Raw genomic sequence first — 26273 nt, 5'->3', positions numbered from 1 at the left:
TCCTCCTATTAATGAGGGGAGAGCTGTATTTAGGCACTTTGCAAGGATTTTGGTAAGAAGTTTCACGTCGACATTTATTAAAGATATGGGGCAGTAGTTTTGTATGTCTAATGGGTCTTTATCTCGTTTCGGTATCATGGATATTGAGGCCAGTAAGGCTGTTTGGCCAATGTGGCTGCCTTCTTTTATTGCATTGAAGTAGTTTACTAGATGAAGGATTAGAGTTTAACAAACTTTCTTATAATAAGGGGCCAAGAAGCTGCCTGGGCCGGGTCGCTTGTTGCTCTTAAGTGTTTTGATAGCGTTTGTCACCTCTTCTTGGGTGATTTCAGAGGCTAAATATTCGAGGGCTGTTGGCTCCAATCTGGGGAGGGATATTTCTTGTAGGTAGGAAGTGATTTCCTTTTTCGGGATAGCACATTGTTGGGAATACAGTTTCGCTAGGAACTTTTGAAATTCTCGTGTTATAGGGAGTGGATTAGCTGTTATTCTATTCTGATTTATACGCATTTTGTAGAAAGAGCTTGTGTCTGAGTGCGAACGGAGTCTACGTGCTAGTAGTGTAGTGGGTTTATTATTAAAGATATAGAATCGTTGACGGGACCAGCGTAATTTTCTTTCTATAGTATCAGTGAGGCAAAGGTCAAGTTCAGTTTTGGCGCGTGATAGTGCTTGGAGGTTTTTTTTAGTTCTGTGCTTTTTGGCAGTTTCTTCTAATTGGGTAGCTTGTTGTTCCAATTTTTGTTGTTGTGCTAGGCCTTCTCGTTTACATCGAGCTGCTATTTGTATCAGGTGACCTCGGATAACTACTTTATGTGCCTCCCAGAGGGAAATAGGGGAGGAGGCGGATGGGCTATTTATTTGGAAGTATTCTTCCATTTGTGGCCCTAGTAAGGTTATTACTTCAGGTATTTAAATATTGGAGTCATTAAGGATCCAGGATTTGTTTGTGGGTTTGGACATTAGGGAGTTGCAAGTAACGGACATTGGGCTATGATCAGACCATGGGACTGATAGTATTTTTGATTGTGGTATTTGGGGTACAAAAGTGTCAGGGACTAGAATGTGATCTATTCTCCTGTATAATGAGTGTGCGGCTGAGAAGTGTGTGTAGTCTTTTGTGATTGGGTTTATTTCATGCCCAATGTCCACTAGGTGGTTTTGTTGAAGAAGAGATTTAAAATTATGAGAGATGGAGTGTTGGGGTAGTGGAGAGTGGGTTGGAAGGGTGGTGGAGTTCCTATCCAGACTCGGGTCAACAATGCAATTTGAATCTCCGCAGAGAATTACAGTGCCTATTTTGTTGTTTTCTACTAGTTCAAATAATTTCGTGAAGAATTGAATTTGCCTCGAGTTTGGGGCATAATAGGAAATAATAGTTGTCGGGACATCTTGAATAGAGCCCGTTAGTATTAGGTAGCGGCCTTCGGGGTCCGTGATTGTTGAGAAGAGGGAAATAGAAACTGATCTACTAAAGCAGATGGTTACTCCTTTAGTTTTGGTTGGTGCGTTTGCTGATTAAAATGTAGGGTATTGGGAGGATAGATAGCATGGTGTTGAATTGGTAGAGAAGTGGGTTTCCTGTAAGCAGATTATGTCAGCCCGTTTGCTCTTATAATATCAAAATGCCTTTGAGTGTTTCTGAGGGGAATTGAATCTTTGTACATTGTGGGATATTATTTTTAAGTCCATGGCAGGGGGTAGGAATTATGCGAAGTAAAAGCTGTCTCAGGGTCTCCACCCCATGGGAGGGGGGGTTGGTGGGGAGGGGGTAGGAGAGGAAGGGAGAGGACAAGCAGGTAATGGCCAATTGTTAAGTTTAGTTTTAAGAACTGTAGGCTTGGTTGCCTTGGTGGCAGTATGCCAAGAGAGTCTCATGCTTTCCAGGTGGTTTTCAGAGGTGACGCCATGTCAGCTCTGGAGTAGGGTGGATTATGGAATGAGTGTTCATAGTAAGAAAGATTCAAGTGGACCTCATGGGAGGTTAGGGGGGTGAGAATGTGGGGGGTAAATTATATGAATAAATAAATAATAGAAAGAAAGAGAGAGAAAAAAGGGCGCGGGGGGGGGGGTCCATCTCGTTTGCTTCTTTTCCCTCGATGTTCTTGTAGGGCAGTTTTTATATCGTTTAGGGTTTGTGTAAATTACATTCTAAGTGAGAGATGAGAGGGGGGACGAGGGGAGGGGGCAAGGAGAGAGAGAAGAGGAAAAAAAGGGGGGTGGGGAAGGAACTCAGGAAAGGGGTGGGGGTGGAGGGGGCACAGGTAATTTCAGTTTCTTGCATCTTTGTTTTTCTTTCGCAGCTACATTTTTGAGAGGCTGAGTGGTTTTCAAGGGGCTGTTGTGTTCTTTCTCTTATTTTCGGAGGTAGGTCTTGAGGACGGTGGAGAGGCAGGTGGTGAATCTGTGGAGTTCGGTTGTGGTGGTAGTTGTGGGAGCTTTAGTTCTTTAAAGCATCGTCAGGCTCCGTCTGGTGATAGAATCGTGTGTACTTTGTCTTGGTATGAGAAAGTCAATTTAAATGGGAAGCCCCATCTGTACTGGATTTTTTCTCTTTGTAGAATCTGCAGGTATGGCTTTAGGGCTTTTCTTTTTGACAGAGTTGATGGAGCCAGGTCAGGGAATAGTTGATAGTCGAATCCTTGGAAGGTTAATTTGTGGGAGGAACGAGCTGCGTGCATCAGCTGTTCTTTAGTGCAGTGAAAGTGGAGCTTAAGCACTACGTCTCTGGGGGGCTAGTTTGGGTTCGGTGCCCTCAGAGCTCTGTGGATCCTGTCGAATTCCAGTCGATCGATTGGGATACTGGGACAGAGTTCCTGGAATAGTGCGGTTATTGTTGATTGGAGATCTTTTATTGATTCAGGGACTCCACGAATACGTATGTTGTCTCGCCGGGCTCTATTTTCCACTTCTTCTAGTTTATCGCGTAGGAATCAGATTTCCTTATGGAGTTGTATTATCTCTTTTTTGTGAGATTCAACAACTATGGCAGTATTGTCCATTCTGTCTTCAAGAATGATTGTCCTCTGGCTAAGTTCTCGGATTTCGCCAGAGAGTTTAGTTGTTATTTCTGGGGAGGTTTTGGACAGTTCTTTTTGTAGTAGCGATTCTATTTGGATTAAGAGGTTTTCCGGAAGAGTAGGTGCGAAACTTGTTGTAGGATTTCGGCTTGGTTCTTCGTTGTTTGATTGTGATAAAAGTTGCGATTCCTCCATTGATGAGCGGGAATTCTCATCGGAGGAAGTAGGGGTGTCTTGTAGCTTTAAAGATTTTTTTGGTGTGCGGTTGCGAGGTTTGGGTATTTTTCCTCATTCTGGTTTGTGTAGGGCGCATGGTTATGCTATTGGTAATTTTCTTCTTTCTCTCTCCTCTCTCGCCTTCTCCTCCTTTTCCCCTCTCCCCTCCTTTATTCAGATTTCCAGTAGTGAGCGTCTTGGGGTCCACTTGGGGGTTTGGCCACCGTACAGAGCTGCGTGGGGCTAAGGGAGCATTAAAAGGATGTCATCCTTTTAGTTGTTTGAAATCTCTTCTTCTAATAGATTATTATGCAGTGCACTGTTATTGTAGTGCGTATGGCGTTTGTTTTTGCTGCTGGGGATGAGATATCTTGGGTTTAGTATTGGTTGTTTTTACTGAGTACAGGAAAAGTAAAGATGGTGAAGGATTCCAAGTATAGTGTGAGTGATCAGCTCACAGAAATTATATTATATTGTTTGAGGTTGCGATGTCCGCGGGTTGGGGGGTGGACTAACTGCCCCAACAGAGAATATAACTCTTAACAGTGTGGCCTCTGGGTGTATGTGCTGTAGGTTCTGCTGTGCAGGGTGTAGCAGAGCTGGAAAAGACTCACCCAGGTTGCCTTTGGGGTCTTGTGCCGGCACTCAGCAGGACCAGCTGCCATACCTCTGCTATGAATTACTTCTCCTTCACAGGGTTGGGGTATTACTACAGCCCTTAGGAGCGCCTCCGCCTGCAGAGGGGGACTAATGGCCTCTTCGTCGCTGACGGGGAGCCGAGGGATCAGTGGTTTGGTCACCGCTGCTGTCTGTATAGTGGTTAGCCGTTTGGATTCTCTCCTTCTGTAAGGTAAGAGTATTACCTTCGGCTCGATGGCTGTCTGCTATGTGGTGTTGCTGGTAGGTCGTGGCCCTCGTTTCCCGCCCGCTGCTGCTCCCGGTATCAAGTAGGTCGCGAAGGAGTCCGGGTTCCCTTCTCCTCTTACCGGCTCTCCGCGTGTTGGTCTAGTCACCAGGTTGTGCTCCGGGGTCTCGGGCAGCTTTGGTGAGTGTTGCAGGGTGTTCTCCAGCTGGGGCCTAGGGAGCGCCGCTGGTGTACCGCGGTTCTCATTTCCCGCCTGCCGTTGTTCTAAGGAGCAGGTGGGCCGCGGTAGAGTTTTGGCTCTTTTCTTTTCCTGTCGGCTTTCCACTGGTTGAGGAAGTTACCGCCTTGTAGTCCGGAGCTTCAGGGAGTTGTTGCCGAACTTGTGTGGTGATCTCTGGCTGTTGTGAGTGGTAACTCGTGCCGATTCTTCTTTGCTTGCCGGAGCTCTAGCAAGAGACATCCGCCATTAGAGGATGTCAGGACACGCCCCTCTGTTACTTAAATTTTTACAGCATTGCGCACACCGTGAACACTAAACCCACCAAAATGGTGCAATTGCATTTCTTTCATTTCAGTTCATTTAAAAATTAAAGGGCCCTTAACTTAGAAGAAAAGTGAACCTCTCAAAACCTCTGTTTCTCAGACCCGCTGAAAGAGGCCAATGTCATTAGGCAATGCCACTGTCATGAAGGAGTATATTTGGTCTGCAACCATGTTTAGGTAGGCAGTATGTGAAAATTACATTTACATGATTGCCAGAAGCCAAGGATACCCAGCAAAACATTGCCCAGAACATCACACAATCTTCATCAGCTTGCTTTCTTCCAGCACATCCTGTTGTCATCTCTTGCCAGGCAAGTGATGTACAAGAATTTGGCCATCAGATGATGAAAATAAAGCATTATTTTGTCAAACTAGGCCACCTTCTTTCGTCTTCATTGTAGGCATGGGCAGAAGTAGACAGGGGTCATAAGTGGCATAGTGATGGGTCTGAGACTATGCAACCCTATGTGCAGAAAACTGCAATGTACTTTGTGTTCTGACCCTATTGTATCATGGTTAGCATTACCTTTATCAGTAGTTGGTGCTACAGTAGCTCTTCTATGGTAATAGATCAGAAGGGCTAGTGTTTTTTTACTCACATATCAATGTGCGTTGGACACCCATGACCCTATAACTGATTCATCTTGGTGCTCCTTTGGTAAATATTAACCACTGTAAACCGAAAACACCCCACAAGAGCCCCTGTTAAAGAGATGCTTTGACCTAATTGTCTAGCCTTTCCAATTTTAGCCCCATAGAAATGAATGGGATGATGGTGTGCCACTGCTGCCATCACTTTAGGATAAATGTCGAATCTTCATGTGAGCTCAACCCTCTGTTATTAAATATCAAATCTAAGCCCCACAGAGATGTTTCGCCACAGATGCATCTTCATCAGATTCAGTACTCTGTTATCAATCCTTATCTGCAGTGACAGGATTATATCTATTTCTACACGCTACATAGTGGTGCATTTAACTGAGGGAACTCTACTTTAGTGTGAAAATAACCTAGAATGTTTTAAGCACATCATTCCTTTAGCCAGTCTTTAGGCTGCCTACCCACGGGTGTTGCGGTATCCCATGGTGTATCTCCGCCGCGGGAGCTGCTGCCCGGGAGCAGGAGCCAGCAGACGGATCTCCGCTGTCAGCCTATCTGACAGACATGTTGCAAGTGAAAAGTCCCGCAGCACACCTTTATATTGCAAAACACATGCAGAGGTTCCAACACAGGGAAATGCAGAGCCACCTATGGGACCATGGATCTCCAGTCCCAAATTAATCCAGTAATTCACAATGAAGCAGCAGCATCAATGGTGTAGTTCCATTTATACTTTTTTATTTTCATTAGTTTTCACCTATTGTTATTTTTTATTGTTTGATTTTTAGTATTTTATTTTTTTAGTTTTTATTTCTCATTTCTTTTTTATTTTTTATTCTTTTCACCCTATTTCATTTATTTCTGGCTTTTCTTTCTCGGCGATATTTTTTGTGCACATCTCACTGTTTATTTTCACATTCTTTGTTGTCCAGCTCTTTCCTCTATATTCACCTTCTCATACACAATACACTACTACAGTCTTTGGTTGGCAGTTAGTATATTGAGGCCTCATGTCCACGGGCAAAAGAAGAATTAAAATCCGCAGCGGATTTTAACTCTTCTCCTGCCCACGGATCCTCATCCCATAGGGATGCATTGACCACCCGCAGGTAGATAAATACCCGCGGATGGTCAATAAAAGTGATTTTAAAAAAAATGGAGCATGAAAAAATCTGGACCATGCTCCATTTTCGTGCGGGTCTCCCGCGGGCTTCTATTGAAGCCTATGGAAGCCGTCCGGATCCGCGGGAAACAAAAATCGGGATTTACTCACCCGCTCCGGTTCCTCTCTTCGCCGCGGCGCCATCTTCTCTACGTCGCGACCGGCGCATGCGCAGGGCACGTCACCGACGTCATCCTGTGCATCCGCCGAGCCGAAGAAAGAAGATCCGGCCGCGACGGAGAGAAGATGACGCCGCGGCGAAAAGGAGATCTGGAGCGGGCGGGAGATAAGTTTATTCTTATTTATTCCCATTTTCAGCGCTCATGTCCGCGGAACAGGAGGGACCCACTACGGATTCTACATGGAGAATCCGGAGCGGGCCTGATTTTCCCCGTGGACATGAGGCCAGAGGGGTTGAGCTCGGCGCCAACTTGTGGTTGGCCAATAAGCTCCCTCTATTAGTGCCTTTTAGCATTATAGCCCGGACGTCTTCAGGTTATCTGTGCCATCATTTGGCTGACTAAAGACGGTCCGTGCCCCTGACGTCACAGTTTGTAATTGCCACATTTATAATTAGCCGGTGACCTTATTTTGAGGCCGTCCATTGCGTTTTTATTACATTTTTTCCATTCACTTTGTGTAATGTCTTGCATCTCTCCCTTTATTCTCTGTGGTATTCTCACTCTGCACAATTCATTAACCATTTTCGTTTCACTTTTATTCTGGCTACTTATTTTTTAATATACACTATACATTTATTCAGTCTGTGGTTGGCAGTTCCTATATTGAGATGTGGAGCTCGGCGCCATCTTGTGGTTGGCCGGTAAGCTCCCTCTACCAGTGCTTTAGACCATGATAACACTGACGTCCTCTTCCTGCCTGCACCATCTTTTGGCTGGCTTTGACGTTCTATGCCTCTGACGCCGTGGTTGGCACATTGCACATGCGCAATGAGCCGATGACGCGAGACTGACATCACCTGGTGCTCTGCGCACGCGCGGTCTCATTCTGGAGACGCTGTTTACAACATGTATGTCTGGAGTTGCCCAACATATGGAGTCCTTGCAGGTATTAATGTATTCATGTTTCTCTGTTGTAACATGTGTTTTCTATGTGTGCTAATTACCTCCCTTTGGAGGTGTGTCCTATTACCCTGTTATGTCAGTTGCTATTTAAACCCTGTATGTATGGCAACGTATTAGGCTTGATAAAGACTCATCTATCTGACAGATGACAGGCTGACCGCGGAGAATCGCGGTAATTTGCAGCATGCTGCGACTTGCCGCCCGCAAGCGGAGAATCGCTATGATTCCCTACTCGTGGACAGGGGGCAAGCACTTTCCATAGCAGCGCTATGCAAAACTTTCACTGTGTTCCCCACGGCCGGATTATTTCCGCAGGGAATGCAATGAAAATATGCCTGTGGACAGGCTGCCTTACCGTTCACAAAATGACTGTCAGCAGTAACAAAAAACAATGCAGGTTATAATGAATTGTACTTCATGTACTTAATAAATGTGCTTCAGAAGAAGAGAAGCTTGAAACTCCATCTTGTCTGTTTCATGTGTATTCTTCTTAGACACATTGTATATACAATTGGGCAGACCTAATTCATAAGGCTACGTACCCTTTGAGTATTACCTAAATTAGGTTATTATGCCAACGTAGGTTTTCAGTTTTTTTTTTTTCTGCTTTGGTGTTTTCAAGGTTAACTAATAATTCATGTTTTAATTACACCTATATTTAGAGGGGAAACTTAGTTGGCTTGATTTGCCTTTTGGGCATTTTGTTTTTTGTGTAATTCTTCTACCTGGCTCCACTGTGTCTTTTTGCTTATTTCTGATCTGTTTTTATTCTCCATCACAGGCAAAGTAAAAGGAGACACTTTACTTGATGTAAGCCTAGCAGCAGTAATCTATCAGTTGATTTCAGCCAGCAACCAATTTAAGAAGATGTACAAAGTGGAATTTATAGATCCTAATATAACACACTTTAAGGAATGGCTGGAGAAGAAAGAAGGAGCCACTGACTGGTCCTTTGCTTTACAAAAAGTCTGCGAGTTTGAAGGGAACAGGTAGATTTACTTTCAGTAACTTTTGAAAACACATTCAGATATTGCACACTCTTAATTTGTATGTAGCCATATAAATATGCATTACAATAAAAAAAAAATTCACAAAAAGACTCAGCTACAAATCCTTAATAGTTATGTAGAGCCATGCAATCAGCTACTCCTCTGAAGACTCAACCTGGGGACTCTTTCCACATAGCTCATACCCTTTTAAGGAGCATTTTAAGGTATAAATCACAAGACCCCTCTCCTCCCCGTGGTTTAGGCCTAAGCCAAATCTAAAAAAATGCTTCCACACTCCTTTTATAGATTCCCGATCTTGACATTGACACTACAAGCAAGTTACTGGTATGCTTAGAGATTAGAATATGAACCTCCCATTCAAACATCTATTTTTGGTGGCTTTATGTAAAATATGCCCTCACATTCACTTTGAGGATTTTTTGAAGGCATACTTTAGTTCACTAACAAATGTTGACTATTAAAAGTTACATGTAAAACTGACTAAGTAGGTAATGTACAGAAATGTTAATATTAGCATTGAAAGTTCTGAAGCACAAGGCATTTTTATATTTTGTTGTACTGTACAAATGTTTTGTGTCAATTTAAAAAAAAAATCTCCTGTAATTGGAAAATCGTTGAACTTTCATTTTGTATACCTGCGTACAAAAATACTCGCTTGCTTTTGCAATAGATTTTTTTCTTTATCGTAGTGTGGATGATCAGCTAGTATAATTCATGTTACTCTTGCTATGGAACACCATGAGTATAACTGGTGCATCGCATACTGACCAAGTCCGAGGGCCTTGTTTTTCAGCTATCATTTCATACTTATGTCTGTTTTCCAATGTGATTTGTAGATATTTGTATTATAACAGAATTGCATATTTGCATGATTGTTATCCTGATATATACTTTGAAATTCTAAAATTTTTTTTGCTTCATTTTAGAGATAAATGGCAAGAAAAAGAAGAGCAATTAAGAAAAACAATTGCAGGAGTTATTAAATGGGATAACTGTGAAAATATTTTTTTTAATCCGCAACTGCTTCCTGAAGTTGACTGCGTCCTCAGTCTCTGGCAATTAAACGTAGTTAGCAAAACTAAGGAAGAATTCCAGAGAAACCTGAAAAATTTCACATGCAGTCTGAAACCTGGAGGGCAGCTAATACTGTTCTCAGCAGTGAATATGAGCTACTATGTGGTGGGGAAGTATAAGTTCTTCGCTCTGACAGTAGATAGAGATTTTATAAGACAGACAGTGATTAAAACTGGTTTTGCAATTGAGAAAGAACATTACTTGTCTAGAAAGGTTAACAGTGACTTAATTGCTTACGATGGTATGTTATGTATCCTGGCTCGCAAACAATGTGAGTGTCCCATTTAGACGAGAGGATAGTCAACTAAACGACTGCATGAACGCGGACATCACCGCTAAGGTTGTTGGTGCTTGTGCAGAGCATTTAGACAGGCAGAGAACACAGCTGGATCATAGGCTTCTTGCTCAGTGTTTCACCTTCTATGTGAAGTGTGAGCAGGGAGCATCCCATGATACAGCTATGGTTTTTCATGCTGACTGAAAGACAGGTTATAACTAGAGATGAGCGAACACCAAAATGTTCGGGTGTTCGTTATTCGGAACGAACTTCCCGTGATGCTCGAGGGTTCGTTTCGAACAACGAACCCCATTGAAGTCAATGGGCGACCAGAACATTTTTGTATTTCGCCGATGCTCGCTAAGGTTTTCATGTGTGAAAATCTGGGCAATTCAGGAAAGTGATGGGAATGACACAGTGACGGATAGGGCAGGCGAGGGGCTACATGTTGGGCTGCATCTCAAGTTCACAGGTCCCACTATTAAGCCACAATAGCGGCAAGAGTGCCCCCCCCCCCCCCAACAACTTTTACTTCTGAAAAGCCCTCATTAGCATGGCATACCTTTGCTAAGCACCACACTACCTCCAACAAAGCACAATCACTGCCTGCATGACACACCACTCACACTTCTCCTGGGTTACATGCTGCCCAACCGCACCCCCTCCCCCCCACAGCGCACACCAAACTGTCCCTGCGCAGCCTTCAGCTGCCCTCATGCCACACCACCCTCATGTCTATTTAGAAGTGCGTCTGCCACGACGAGGGACCGCAGGCACACACTGCACAGGGTTGGCACGGCTAGGTAGCGACCCTCTTTAATAGGGGCGGGGCGATAGCCCACAATGCTGTACAGAAGCAATGAGAAATATAATCCTGTGCCACCGCCATCAGGAGCTGCACACCTGGGCATAGCAATGGGGAACCTATGTGCCACACACTATTCATTCTGTCAAGGTGTCTGCATGCCCCAGTCAGACTGGTAATATGCACCTTAACAGTTACCGCGTTGGTGGTAATGTGGTGGTTACTGCGGACCTAGTAGCACGGTTGTATTTTGTTGGTTTTCGGAATGTGGCCAGGATTAAGTAGGCCGTGGCGGGGGGATGGTGGGGGGGCTCTCTTGTAGTGTCGGTAAAGGTGAAATTCTTGGACTGCCACCAGACGAACCAATGCAAAGGCATTTGCCAACAATGTTTTCCCTGTTGGAGGAGGAGGGGGATGTTTTTGAGGCACTATGTGTCCTCTCCACGTGTCCGTGGTTATATGCACCTTAACAGTAACCGCGTTGGTGGTAATGTGGTGGTGACTGCGGACCTAGTAGCACGGTTGTATTTTGTTGGTTTTCGGAATGTGGCCAGGATTAAGTAGGCCGTGGCGGGGGGATGGTGGGGGGGCTCTCTTGTAGTGTCGGTAAAGGTGAAATTCTTGGACTGCCACCAGACGAACCAATGCAAAGGCATTTGCCAACAATGTTTTCCCTGTTGGAGGAGGAGGGGGATGTTTTTGAGGCACTACGTGTCCTCTCCACGTGTCCGTTCCATGTCAGCAATAGTAGCACTCAAGACAGGCCCCAGTAACAATTCTGAAGCAGCAGTATAGCGGGAGCGCAGTCTTCGTTCCATGTAAGCAATAGTAGCACTCAAGACAGGCCCCAGTAACAATTCCGAAGCAGCAGTATAGCGGGAGCGCAGTCTTCGTTCCATGTAAGCAATAGTAGCACTCAAGACAGGCCCCAGTAACAATTCTGAAGCAGCAGTATAGCGGGAGCGCAGTCTTAGTTCCATTTCAGTAGCCTTAGTATAGCCAAGGCACAAGTGACATTTATGTAGCTAAAGTGTAGGCCAACCCCACACACCTTTCTGTACCATGAGTGCAGGCGAAGAACATACAAATTACTATGATTACACTGTAGGTGAGGGCCCCAAAAAATTGGTGTACCAACAGTACTAATGTACCTCAGTAAAAATTGGCCATGCCCAACCAAGATGGCAGGTGAATCGCTTTGGTTAATGTGGCTTAAGTGGTAACTAGGCCTGGAGGCAGCCCAGTGTAACGAAAAATTGGTTCAAGTTAAAGTTCCAACGCTTTTAAGCTAATTGAAACTTATAAAAATTGTTCTGAAAAATTATTTGAGTGAGCCTTGTGGCCCTAAGAAAAATTGCCCGTTCAGCGTGATCACGTGAGGTTTCAGGAGGAGGAGCAGGAGGAGGAGGAGGAGGAATATTAGACACAGATTGATGAAGCAGAAATGTCCCCGTTTTGGATGGTGAGAGAGAACGTAGCTTCCATCCGTGGGTGCAGCCTACGTATTGCTTACGTATCGCTGCTGTCCGCTGGTGGAGAACAGAAGTCTGGGGAAATCCAGCCTTTGTTCATCTTGATGAGTGTTAGCCTGTCGGCACTGTCGGTTGACAAGCGGCTACGCTTATCTGTGATGATTCCCCCAGCCGCACTAAACACCCTTTCCGACAAGACGCTAGCCGCAGGACAAGCAAGCACCTCAAGGGCATACAGGGCTAGTTCAGGCCACGTGTCCAGCTTCGACACCCAGTAGTTGTAGGGGGCAGAGGCGTCACCAAGGATGGTCGTGTGATCCGCTACGTACTCCCTCACCATCCTTTTACAGTGCTCCCGCCGACTCAGCCGTGACTGGGGAGCGGTGACACAGTCTTGGTGGGGAGCCATAAAGCTGGCCAGGCCCTTAAAGACTGTTGCACTGCCTGGGATGTACATGCTGCTCGATCTACGCACATCCCCTGCTACCTTGCCCTCGGTACTGCGCCTTCTGCCACTAGCGCTGTCGGCTGGGAATTTTACCATCAGCTTGTCCGCAAGGGTCCTGTGGTATAGCAACACTCTCGAACCCCTTTCCTCTTCGGGAATCAGAGTGGGCAGGTTCTCCTTATACCGTGGATCGAGCAGTGTGTACACCCAGTAATCCGTCGTGGCCAGAATGCGTGCAACGCGAGGGTCACGAGAAAGGCATCCTAACATGAAGTCAGCCATGTGTGCCAGGGTACCAGTACGCAACACATGGCTGTCCTCACTAGGAAGATCACTTTCAGGATCCTCCTCCTCCTCCTCCTCCTCCTCAGGCCATACACGCTGAAAGGATGACAGGCAATCAGCCGGTGTACCGTCAGCAGCGGCCCAAGCTGTCTCTTCCCCCTCCTCCTCATCCTCCTCATGCTCCTCCTCCTCCTCCTGTATGCGCTGAGAAATAGACAGGAGGGTGCCCTGACTATCCAGCGGCATACTGTCTTCCCCCGCCCCCGTTTCCGAGCGCAAAGCAGCTGCCTTTATGGTTTGCAGGGAATTTCTCAAGATGCATAGCAGAGGAATGGTGACGCTAATGATTGTAGCATCGCCGCTCACCACCTGGGTAGACTCCTCAAAATTACCAAGGACATGGCAGATGTCTGCCAACCAGGCCCACTCTTCTGAAAGGAATTGAGGAGGCTGGCTGCCACTGCGCCGCCCATGTTTGAGTTGGTATTCGACTATAGCTCTACGTTGTTCATAGAGCCTGGCCAACATGTGGAGCGTAGAGTTCCACCGTGTGGGCACGTCGCACAGCAGTCGGTGCACTGGCAGCTTAAAGTGATGTTGCAAGGTGCGCAGGGTGGCAGCGTCCGTGTGGGACTTGCGGAAATGTGCGCAGAGCCGGCGCGCCTTTACGAGCAGGTCTGACAAGCGTGGGTAGCTTTTCAGAAAGCGCTGAACCACCAAATTAAAGACGTGGGCCAGGCATGGCACGTGCGTGAGGCTGCCAAGCTGCAGAACCGCCACCAGGTTACGCCCGTTGTCACACACGACCATGCCCGGTTGGAGGCTCAGCGGCGCAAGCCAGCGGTCGGTCTGCTCTGTCAGACCCTGCAGCAGTTCGTGGGCCGTGTGCCTCTTATCGCCTAAGCTGAGTAGTTTCAGCACGGCCTGCTGACGCTTGCCCACCGCTGTGCTGCCACACCGCGCGACACCGACTGCTGGCGACATGCTGCTGCTAACACATCTTGATTGCGAGACAGAGGAGGAGGAGGAGGAGGAGGGTGCTTTAGTGGAGGAAGCATACACCTCCGCAGATACCAGCACCGAGCTGGGGCCCGCAATTCTGGGGGTGGGTAGGACGTGAGTGGTCCCAGGCTCTGACTCTGTCCCAGCCTCCACTAAATTCACCCAATGTGCCGTCAGGGAGATGTAGTGGCCCTGCCCGCCTGTGCTTGTCCACGTGTCCGTAGTTAAGTGGACCGTGGCAGTAACCGCGTTGGTGAGGGCGCGCACAATGTTGCGGGAGACGTGGTCGTGCAGGGCTGGGACGGCACATCGGGAAAAGTAGTGGCGACTGGGAACTGAGTAGCGCGGGGCCGCCGCCTCCATGATACTTTTGAAGGACTCAGTTTCCACAACCCTATACGGCAGCATCTCAAGGCTGATGAATTTTGCTATGCGGACGGTTAACGTTTGAGCGTGCGGGTGCGTGGCGGCGTACTTGCGCTTGCGCTCGAACACTTGCGCAAGCGACGGCTGAACGGTGCGCTGAACTACACTGCTGGATGGGGCCGAGGACAGCGGAGATGAGGGTGTGGGTGCAGGCCATGAGGCGGTAGTGCCTGTGTCCTCAGAGGGGGGTTGCATCTCAGTGGCAGGTTGGGGCACAGGGGGAGAGGCAGGGGTGCAAACCGGAGGCGGTGAACGGCCTTCGTCCCACCTTGTGGGGTGCTTGGCCATCATATGTCTGCGCATGGTGGTGGTGGTGAGGCTGTTGGTGTTGGCTCCCCGGCTGAGCTTTGCGCAACAAAGGTTGCACACCACTGTTCGTCGGTCGTCAGGCGTCTCTGTGAAAAACTGCCAGACCTTAGAGCACCTCGGCCTCTGCAGGGTGGCATGGCGCGAGGGGGCGCTTTGGGAAACACTTGGTGGATTATTCGGTCTGGCCCTGCCTCTACCCCTGGCCCTGGCCACCGCACTGCCTCTTGCAACCTGCCCTGCTGATGCCCTTGACTCCCCCTCTGAAGACCTGTCCTCCTGAGTAAGCGTTGCACACCAGGTGGGGTCAGTCACCTCATCGTCCTGCTGCTCTTCCTCCGAATCCTCTGTGCGCTGCTCCCTTGGACTTACTGCCCTTACTACTACCTCACTGCAAGACAACTGTGTCTGATCGTCATCATCCTCCTCACCCACAGAAAGTTGTTGAGACAGTTGGCGGAAGTCCCCAGCCTCTTCCCTCGGACCCCGGGAACTTTCGAATGGTTGGGCATCAGTGACGATAAACTCCTCTGGTGGGAGAGGAACCGCTGCTGCCCAATCTAAGCAGGGGCCCGAGAACAGTTCCTGGGAGTGTTCCCGCTCCTGAGCAGGTGTCATTGTAGTGGAGTGAGGAGGCTGGGAGGAAGGAGGAGCAGCAGACAGAGGATTCGGATTTGCAGCAGTGGACGGCGCAGAACTGCGTGTTGACGATAGGTTGCTCGAAGCACTTTCTGCCATCCAGGACAGGACCTGCTCACACTGCTCATTTTCTAATAACCGTCTCCCGCGTGGACCCATTAATTGGGCGATGAATGTGGGGACGCCAGAAACGTGCCTCTCTCCTAATCGCGCAGCAGTCGGCTGCGACACACCGGGATCAGGAGCTCGGCCTGTGCCCACACCCTGACTTGGCCCTCCGCGTCCTCGGCCGCGTCCACGTCCTCTAGGCCTACCCCTACCCCTCAGCATGCTGTATTACCAGTGATTTGATTTCACAGGCAGGAAATAAATTGGCGCAAGACTGCAGGCCAAATATAATTTTTTCCCTTTTTGGAAAACGAAAGGCCCCACTGCCTCTAGTGAATGAATAATCTAAGTTTAATAACTGTGCTGTGTCCCTGCTAATGTGTCACAGAACGTGAGGGTAGCAGAGTTATTATAACTCTGGCAGAGCAGGTATTTTTTTTCCCAATTAAGGAAAGCAAATGGCGAAGCCAGCAGTAAAGCGTAGCTGGGTGCGTATGATTTAGCAATGTTTTTCACGCAGCTCACACGTGTCCACCGCCCGTAAGGACGGACAGAGGCTGGACAAATAGATTTGTTTTCACTTGTTTTTCCACCAAAAGGCAGCACTGCGTATATTCAATGAACATGAGAAGTTTAATAACTGTGCTGTGTCCCTGCCAATGTGTCACAGAACGTGAGGGTAGCAGAGTTATTATAACTCTTGGAGAGCAGGTATTTTTTTCCCAATTAAGGAAAGCAAATGGCGAAGCCAGCAGTAAAGCGTAGCTGGGTGCGTCTGATTTAGCAATGTTGTTCAAGCAGCTCACACGTGTCCACCGCCCTTAGGACGGACAGAGGCTGGACAAATAGATTTGTTTTCAGTTTTTTTCCACCAAAAGGCAGCACTGCGTATATTCAATGAACATGAGAAGTTTAATAACTGTGCTGTGTCCCTGCTTATGTGTCACAGAACGTGAGGGTAGCAGAGTTATTATAACTCTTGGAGAGCAGGTATTTTTTTCCCAATTAAGGAAAGCAAATGGCGAAGCCAGCAGTAAAGCGTAGCTGGGTGCGTCTGATTTAGCAATGTTGTTCACGCAGCTCACACGTGTCCACCGCCCTTAGGACGGACAGAGGCTGGACAAATAGATTTGTTTTCAGTTTTTTTCCACCAAAAGGCAGCACTGCGTATATTCAATGAACATGAGAAGTTTAATAACTGTGCTGTGTCCCTGCTTATGTGTCACAGAACGTGAGGGTAGCAGAGTTATTATAACTCTTGGAGAGCAGGTATTTTTTTCCCAATTAAGGAAAGCAAATGGCGAAGCCAGCAGTAAAGCGTAGCTGGGTGCGTCTGATTTAGCAATGTTGTTCAAGCAGCTCACACGTGTCCACCGCCCTTAGGACGGACAGAGGCTGGACAAATAGATTTGTTTTCAGTTTTTTTCCACCAAAAGGCAGCACTGCGTATATTCTATGAATAATAACTGTGTTGTGGCCCTGCCTATACAATTCTTTCCCTGCAGTATCAATGGAGGGTGCAATGGTCTGCAGAGGCGATTTTGAGAAGCAAAAAAAAATGCAGCACAGCTAACAGCAGCCTGGACAGTACTGCACACGGATAAATATGGCCCTAGAAAGGACCGTTGAGGTTCTTGAAGGCTACACTCACTCCTAACACTCTCCCTGCCTATGCAGCACTTCTGTCCCTAATGCCAGGTGCAACGGTCTGCAGAGGCGATTTTGAGAAAAAAAAATTTGCCACTGCTAACAGCAGCCAACACACAGCTATCAGTGGCCCTAATAAGGACCTTTGGGGGGTCTTGAAGCCTACACTAACTACCAATTCTTTCCCTACAGCAGCTCCGGTACAAACAGCACTGTCCCTCATCTAACTCACACCGCATCTGAGGCGAACCGCGGGAGGGGCCGACTTTTATGTTCGGGTGACACCTGATCTCCCCAGCCACTCACAGCAGGGGGGTGGTATAGGGCTTGAACGTCACAGGGGGAAGTTGTAATGCCTTCCCTGTCTTTCAATTGGCCAGAAAAGCGCGCTAACGTCTCAGGGAAGGAAGTGAAAATAACCAGAACACCGCATGGTGTTCGTTACGAATAACGAACATCCCGAACACCCTAATATTCGCACGAATATCAAGCTCGGACGAACGCGTTCGCTCATCTCTAGTTATAACTAATCATTACTTGATTAGCCAATAGTTAGCAGCCCTGATACCTACAATTTTAGGCTAGTAGCTTGTGCGGATTGCCTTTAATAAATCATAACTTTCTAGCAGAAAATTGAGTGCCAGATTTTCTACTAGTTGTGCTTTAAGGTGTGTGTATCTTACCTGTGATAAACTTCTGCAGCTCCAATATACAATTATATTTCTTCTAAATCATTCAAAGCTAGCAATAGAAAATGAATGTCTATATTATGCTTAACTATTTTCCAAGCATTTTTCAAGATTTCAGCTTTCAGTGACACAAATGTAATGTAATCTCTTAATAAAATAAATGCTTGTTTCTAAAATATTCTCCTTTTTTCTAGATTTTTCATTAAAAAAAAACTCTCACTCTACTAACATTAAAACTTTAATGTAGCATGACATTTGTGTGACAGTCAATAGGGGTTTCTAGAGACCTGTGCAGGCCAATAGAAGAAACCAAGGTGGGAGGCTGCTGACATTCCCTATCAAAGTAGCAACCTATTGTTCCCTGAAGTAATAAGTTGCCCAAGAAATCAAGAAAAAGGCCATTTATAAGTAGTGTATGAAAAACCCTTTAATACTGTTATGTCTGTGCAGGCCAAATGAACAGTGACTTGCACGAACGCAACCAATTTTATACATGAGACGGGAAAAAGGAGTTGGGCCAAAAAATGGAAAGAATAGGCATTTGAACTTGCATACAAACATCTACATAGACAACAGATGGTAATATGAATAAGTACGTATGAGGCATTGGTTTATCTTTTGGCCAGAAGGGGACCCTATAAAAACTGTCACATGTCACTCAATAAACAGATTACTTTGGATCACATCCCATGCTGTGTGATTTAATGTTAGTCTCCTGAGCTCAGCTTACTTCTAAAATTGAATCTGGACCCTAATAGCATATCATATAGCAAATATTGGTTTGCACTAACATACATAAGTTTACAAGCTTACATCAATGGTCCTCGCTTGTCTTGTGAGTGCCTTCTCTAACAAGACAACTAAAATCACAAAAAGGAATTCTGCCTACAAGTGAAGCGATTATCCCAATAGGGACAGCCTTGAACCTCGGGGCCTGGCTCACCCGAGATGGTAACAGTCAGGAACATCAGACAAAGTAAATACAACATACACACTGAACAGGACACTGTTTACACCTAACGTCTGCTCAATTCAGATATAAGAAAACTTCATTTAGAACATCATGCATGCAGACACTAATCTGACGTAGAAGAACATGGTGTAAGATATCTGATGTCCTGTATGTGGGTGATGTCTGGAGGTCACAACTGATAAAGGCGAATGGAGAAGGGGCCCACGGAGCATCCAGACAGGTGGATCCGGTGTCCAGACTATCCTCAGGAAAGGTGGGGGAAGTAACTTAAACTAGCAGCATGCATGACGCAAAGTACTGAGAGGGACTGATAAAGGATAAATGAACAGCACCGTCTAGTAAGAGGGGCTGGCCTTTATGTGAACAAACAGGGTGCTCCTGGAAACCCATGGAACTACAGGTCCTAGAGCACAATGTGACAAGTACATAATAAAAATGTAAAGCAAAAGCATTTTTGAACATTCAAGAATACGAACCAACACTTCTCAGAGCACATTGACTGCATCAGAGTTCATTTGCTGAACACAATGATATCCACAGTTTTCCTCTGGTAGTGTTCACTGCAAGGCCAAGACAATATCTATCCAGTAGAAAGAGACATTCATGGCACTTGACCATTATGAAACAAACAAATGGGAGCAGTGGCATGGCTATAGGGGTCACACTTGCGACTCGGCCCTTAAGCCATGGGGTTCTCAGACCCCCATCCCCATAGTAACAGTGTGTCATAAGTCATTTAGTCTGCCAGTTCCCTCACCCTCCTTTCCATTCTCCGTATGTTATCTTCAATTATTGGAGAGAAAAAACACGCAGAAGAATTTATTTCTGGTGCAAGGAGAGGGGTCTGAGGAGGATGTGAAGAGCAGCTTGTACTATGAGAGCCAGTTCAGCGCTGAACTCTTTTACTGTCCCTCCCTATATTCATGGCAGCAGATCTAGAGAACCATCAAGGAACAACTTCTACAGGAGGACCTACAATAAGGACTGTTTTTTACTGAGGCTGCTGAGAGACAGCCAATGTATTTGCCATTGGGACCACATTAGATGCAGGTAGCTATACGCACTATGATCTTTGCCAGCTGTCAGAGCCGCTCAGTACACCCAGTGGTGCTGTAATCATTGTACGTTCCTGTCACACCGCTCACAATCACTTGATCACCTGGTATCATCAGAGCCCGACTCCTCGCCTGTGTCTTGCACTTTGTACAGTACGGTCTCAGCACTGGAGATACAGGAGGAGTTATCTGTCGGGCTCTGATGCTGCCATTGATCATGTGACTGAGCGAAGAAATGTGACACTAATTTGAAAACAAAGAAAAGCTTTCCCCAGTATATACGCCTGGTGTATTACACATGCACTTTTAACATACATAAAATATGCAGTACACAGCAAATACGCATGCACGTGTATATTTGCTGTGTATGTTATTATGCACCAAAAGACATGCTGCATTTTTTTCATGTGGGCAATGCATGTGTGAAAAATAACACAGATGTGACTGGTCAAACAGAAATCTCTTGGATTTTAGCACCATGTATTACGTGCAGGAAAAATATGCGCATAATACGGTGGCCCATATGCTTTTGTAAGTGAGCTCTAACTTGTACATCCCCATTTAATGCTACACTATTATTCCCTCACAGCATGGTGGTATTTAGTAACAGTATGTTATTGGTATCAGTTATGATATGGTAATGTTTTTCAGTTACAATACGACATTACTATTCAGTCGCAGTTTGCTGTTATGTAGTCCCAAAACAGTAGAATTATTTAGTTAGGGTACAGTGTTGATAAACAATCAGTGGTGGTAATATGGAGTGTGGTGGGGGGCCCAAGCTGAACCTTTGCACCCGGACCCATGAGCCTTTAGGTACACCCCTGCATAGGAGACCATACATCTGAGCTATCGGACCATTTGATGTTACATAACGCTTTTGCAAGGTCTGATGGGAGATTGCATTATAACACATAACTCTACTAGTCTGTCATACAATGGATGAAAAATATTTAAAGAAAGCAAAGAATCGTAAAAGCGATAAAGCACATCTGTCTCCCAGAAAAAGAGGGTTATCCTAGCAGTATTACAAGAATTAAGATAAATCATTCTTATGCAACCCAATGGCTCCTAAAACTCCAGTCTCGGTAATCCACATTGCTTCACATTGTAATAATCTTCTGTAGCGATCATTATGGGGTGCGGATATGTTTCAAGCCAGCAAATCTCAATACAGAGAGATTTATCCAATTTCTTTCCTCCGTATATGTAATTAAATGAGGGGCACCTTTTCCTGTTAGTAAATATACTGTAGGTGTTTCTGAAATGAACGTTTGGTTTAGCCAATGTAGAAAAATTTGAACAACATGCAATACATTCTCTCACTTCATGTCTCAAAGGTCTGACTTGGAGAATCTGCTCATTTGGTTGCAAAAGGAACATTGTTTACATCTGTAATTATTGGAGTTCAGCCTTAAAAGCTAATTCCTACATCTTTCCTGATACCCAGCCCTCACTAACTTGTCTCATTTTTCTACATCGTCTGAATGAAACCATCGATGGAAAGTCACTGTTTCAGATCCCGATCTGCCTGATTAATGTGCCAATGTTTCCTTATTGTACTCCTTTTATGTTCTGCTAGGGGTTTATATTAAAATGTAAACACTAATTGAATATCTGTTTTTTCTTCCTTAAGTTTCTTTCCCATAGGTGTATATCGGCTGCCGTTTTCACGGTCAGTCGATATACGCTACTATCTGTGGCATTAAAGCTCCTAAACAGGTGCACAAATCTAACGTTAGTGCGCCCGTTTACACGGCATGGGCCCAGGCGCATATACGCCGAAGCTACCATGCCGTCACCCCTTTCCTCTTCCTCCTCCTCGCAGGCACGCTTCTGCTCTTCTCCCCGCTTGCTCTTTGCAATGGGCGGGGGGGGGGGGGGGGGTCGGGATGGGGGCAGAGCGAAGCACCACCTAATACCATCTCCTCCAATTGCTGGCCCTGTACAAGGGGCGAGCAGGGAGGAGAGCAGATGGAGGGAGTTCAGCAGCCACGCTGCTAAACTCCCTTCTACCTCCAGCCACGGTCATGGGCTCCCATGGAAGCTCATGTAACGGCCGACGTATTCCGGTCCAAAAGATAGTTCCAGAACTATCTTTTGGGCCTGACGTAAAAATATCCGGTGCTATATTAGCCAGTCAGGCGGTTTTACGTCATGAGAATACGGCCATGGGATCTGATGAATTGGAATCCAATGCATCAGATCACAGCATATATCGGCCAGACGTGAAAACGGCAGACCGATATACACTCGTGTAAAATAAGCCTTATACTATGCACTGAGGACCATTGATTTGGATTGAATGCATGTAAGAAAACTGCAGAAATGGTCATCTCATCATATCCTTGTGTCAACTTATCCATTAATTTTAAGGATTGTTCTAGAACTTTTGCATATTGCTCTTAAGTTGTAAGACTTGTAAAGCGTTCATTGCCATACATACATGTGGGTTGTTAGTGCAGCAATACAGATTGCTTAAAGGTATTTTTTTGGAGTCCAAATTGGTTGTTTATATTCAAGCTCAACGTAACTTGCAAAACCACACACAAGCTGGGCTAATTAGAAGTTATCTGTTTATTCAATTAACAAGCAGCAATTTATATAGGGGCACACACCTCACTTGTAATAATTATAATTTATTCTAATTCATTTATTACCATTGGTTCATAAAAATATACAAGGACATTAATATCTGAATAGTCAAAAAGACTTCTCCCAGGCGGACTGGCGCCCTGCATGACAGGCTTCTCAGAATAAAGGTACATTAATGTATAACAATAAGATGTTTAGGAACAAATGAGAACAGGTTGCTCTATACCTGGGCCACTGAGTCTGCGTTCTCAATCTCTTTGGTCTGGAATGTTCTAAACCATCAATATCCGTATTATTCGTTTGTACATCTCTGCAATTCTTGTTAAAAGAAAATGTGCAATGATATGACAGAGACAGAAACAAATAAAATGGATATAAAATGGAGTCATATTCATTTCACTAACAGTGACTGCTTTATCATGCTACATAGCCCCCAGCAATTCAAACAACATAACCTCCATTCTCATCCCAAAAACTTGAGCTAACCACTTGGGAACGTGTTGCCTTAGCTAAGGGAATGTGTTGCCTTACCTAACCAGGAAGATGGATGTTCCTAGGAACCGCCTATAGTCCGCTGGTTAAGGCCCATTTAGACACAATGGTTATTGCTCAAAATTTGCTCAAAAGCCAGCTATTAAGTAATAATCATTGTGTCTAAATGTGCCCATCTTTCACTATTTGGCTGAACAACGTTTTCAGTTCTGGCTGAAAACCGATGTTCAGCAGGACAGCTGATTAGCAGGATCGCATGCTGTGTTCTGCCAGGGAAGAGCTGATTACAGCTAATTGCTTTGCCTCATCTCTCAGCCCTGCCAGCAGAACAGCTGATAAGCATTCTGTGTCTGCTGTCCATAGTGCTGAATTCTCCACAGGGAGCTCTTGGCTGAACAATGGAGCTATCTACAGAGCTCAGACCTCCAGTTAAGTTCTGTAACAGCTCCCAGTAGCTCATTTACATACAATTGCATGAGTGACTCACTACTGGGAATGCTGCCAGTCATCACAGCAGCTCACTCTTTCCTTTTTTCATCCTGATGACACAGTCAGCATTCAGCTGACTGTAGAAACGTGTCGATGCAGATTAGTGCGTTAGTTTAATCCATTTAGTGAGTCAGTGCAGTGTAGTCGGCCGCCCGATACCTTCCATCGGATGGCTATAACGGTGCCCATTTAGCCAGTGACTTATCACAGCAAACAGCGCCGAAATAGCTAGCCAAAATTCTCACATAGGAAATATGGTGTATATCTAATGCCAAAACTTCCTCCCTTCTCTTTGGAAAGGGAGTATTCTATATGAGGACGTGAGTGAGGAGTTTAATAATAGTGCACCATCTTGCACAATACTCATACACATGGGTATATGTTAACCCCTTCAGTACTGGACATAAAAATTGATAGTGTTACAAACACTATCATGGTTGGAGGCTCAGCAGCGAAAGCCAGAGGTCGGTCTGCTCTGTCAAACCCTGCAGCAGCTCAGGGGCCGTGTGCCTCTTGTCACCTAAGCTGATTAGTTTCAGCATGGCTTGCTGACGCTTGCCCACCACTGTGCTGCCGTGCCCCATGCTACCGACTGCTAGCGACATGCTCACACTTCTTAATTGAGAGGTAGAGGTGGCAGAGGATAGGGAGAGGGAGGGTTTGGAGGAGGTTGCATAAAATGTCGCAGATACCAGCACCGAGGTAGGACCCACTATTCTGGGTGTGGGTAGGACGTGAGCGGTCCCAGGCTCTGACTCGGTCCCAGCCTCCACCAAGTTCACCCAATGTACCAGGGAGATATAGTGGCCCTGCCTGCCAGTACTTGTCCACATGTCCGTGGTTAAGTGGACCTTCCCAGTAACCGCATTGGTGAAGGCACGATTTATGCTGCGGGAGACGTGCTGGTGTAGGGCTGGAACGGCACACGGGGAAAAGTAGTAGCGACTGGGGACCGAGTAGGATGGGACCTCCGCCGCCATCATGTTTTTGAAAGCCTCCGTTTCCACAAGCCTGTACGGCAGCATCTCCAGGCTGATTAATTTGACAATGTGCACGTTTAAAGCTTGTACATGCGGGTGGGTGGCAGTGTATTTGTGCTTTCGCTCCAACACTTGTGTTAGCGACAGCTGAACGCTGCGTTGAGAGACATTGCTGGATGGAGTGGAGGACGGTGGAGGTGAGGGCGTGGGTGCAGGCTGGGAGGCGCTCGTGCCTGCGTCCTGGGAGGGGGATTGGATCTGTGTGACAGGTTGGGGCACAGGGGAAGAGGCAGTGGTGTGACCCAGAGGTGGTGAATGGCCTTCGTCCCACCTTGTGGGGTGCTTGGCCATCATAGGCATGTGCATGCTGGTGGTGGTGAGGCTGGTAGTGGTGGCTCCCCGGCTGATCTTGGTGTGACACAGGTTGCACACCACTGTTCGTCGGTCGTCCGGGCTCTCACTTAAAAAACATCCACACCTTTGAACACCTAGCCCTCTGCACGGAGGCTTTCCGCGAGGTGGTGCTTTGGGAAACAGTTGGGGGATTCTTCGCTCTGGCCCTTTCTCTACCCCTGGCCACTCCACTGTCTCTTCCAACCTGTCCTGCTGCTGCACTTGCCTCCCTCTCTGAAGCCCTGTCCTCAGTAGGCTTAGCAAACCAGGTGGGGTCAGTCACCTCATCGTCCAGCTGCTATTCCCCCGAATCCTCTGTGCGCTCCTCCCTCGGACTTACTGCCCTTACTACTACCTCACTGACAGACAACTGTGTCTCATCATCCTCATCCACAAAAAGCTCTTGAGACAGTTGCCGGAAGTCCCCAGCCTCATCACCTGGAGTCCGGGAACTTTCCAAAGGTTGGGCATCTGTCACGACAAACTCCTCAGGTGAGAGAGGAACCATTTTTTCCCACTCATGGCAGGGACCCGAGAACTGTTCCTGGGAGTCTGCCTGCACAGAATATGTCATTTTCATGGAGTGAGGAGGCTGGGAGGAAGGAGGAGCAGCCAGAGGATTCAGAGTTGCAGTCCCTAGGCTGGGAGTAGTGGACTGCGTATAAGACTGGGTGGTCGATACATTGCCGGAAGCGTTTTCTGCCATCCACGACAGGACGACACTGCTCTGTTTGTAATAAAGGTCTACCACGCAGACCTGTAAATTGTGATATGAAGCTGGGGAGCCAAGAAATGTCCCTATCTCCTAATCCCGCAGCAGCCGGCTGTGATTCACAATGCCCAGGAACTCAGCCTGTGCCCACACCCTCACTTGGACGTCCACGTCCTTGACTCTTACCCCTACTCCTCATCAGGGGGGATTAAGAATAAAAAAGGGCCCAAATAAATTACCCCACTGTACAACACTGACAACTGTGGCTTAATTCACCGCACACAGAGACTTGTAGATAGTGGAGGCTCTATGTTGTGACTTAAAAATATTAACCCACTGTCTTGCGCTGTTACCTAGGGGTAATTTACCGCTCGCAGAGACTTGTAGATAATAGAGGCTGTATGGAGTGGGAGAAGACTCTAAAGCCAGTGGATAGTGCTGGTAACTGTGGCTATCTCAACCCCACCAAGGAAAGGGTATTGTGAGACTTCTGCACAGCGGCAGAGCTGAAATACTTTGCAGTGGCCCAGGATATATTACAGTATTGTTTAGCGGTGAGACCTCTGCTTAATGCACTGCAGACACAGAACGGTATAACTGAAATTGTTTGCAGTAGGCTAGGAAATATTAGAGTGCAGTTTCACGGTGAGAGCTGGCTGTACAGCACTTCAGGTTGAGAATGCTATTACTGAAAGGCTGGAAACTGGCCTAGGCCCTAGATGCGTAATAGAAAAATTGATGCACTACTACTCCCAGCAAGCCACAAGTATAATGCACACGGTCAGATGTAGCCCTAAGAAGGAGCGTTGGGGTTCTTGCACGGAGGATCAGGACTGTATAGCGTATAACGTTCCCTATAGAAGTGGCTGTGCCCCAACACTCTGTGTTATACACTGCAGACACAG

General features: G+C 46.5%; 1 protein-coding gene across 6 annotated transcripts in view; it reads left to right on the top strand.

Moving 5' to 3' along the window:
- LOC136628716 (nicotinamide N-methyltransferase-like) overlaps positions 1-26273 on the top strand; it is a 320553-nt gene that overhangs the window by 45200 nt on the left and 249080 nt on the right. For 2 of the 6 annotated variants that reach the window (XM_066604834.1, XM_066604817.1), the window contains 2 exons: positions 8273-8480; positions 9428-10278. The exons of 3 other annotated variants lie outside the window; for them this stretch is intronic. In XM_066604834.1, the coding sequence (XP_066460931.1) occupies positions 8273-8480; positions 9428-9863 (644 nt within the window). In that variant the 3' untranslated portion in view covers positions 9864-10278. Of the gene's footprint in view, positions 1-8272; positions 8481-8786; positions 9025-9427; positions 10279-26273 lie in introns of those variants that run through there. One more of the 6 variants, XM_066604855.1, reaches the window with a different exon arrangement.

The sequence above is a fragment of the Eleutherodactylus coqui genome, chromosome 1 (genome assembly GCF_035609145.1).
Source record: "Eleutherodactylus coqui strain aEleCoq1 chromosome 1, aEleCoq1.hap1, whole genome shotgun sequence".
In the NCBI taxonomy this organism is placed as follows: domain Eukaryota; kingdom Metazoa; phylum Chordata; class Amphibia; order Anura; family Eleutherodactylidae; genus Eleutherodactylus; species Eleutherodactylus coqui.
This window is presented reverse-complemented; position numbering and strand designations above follow the sequence as displayed.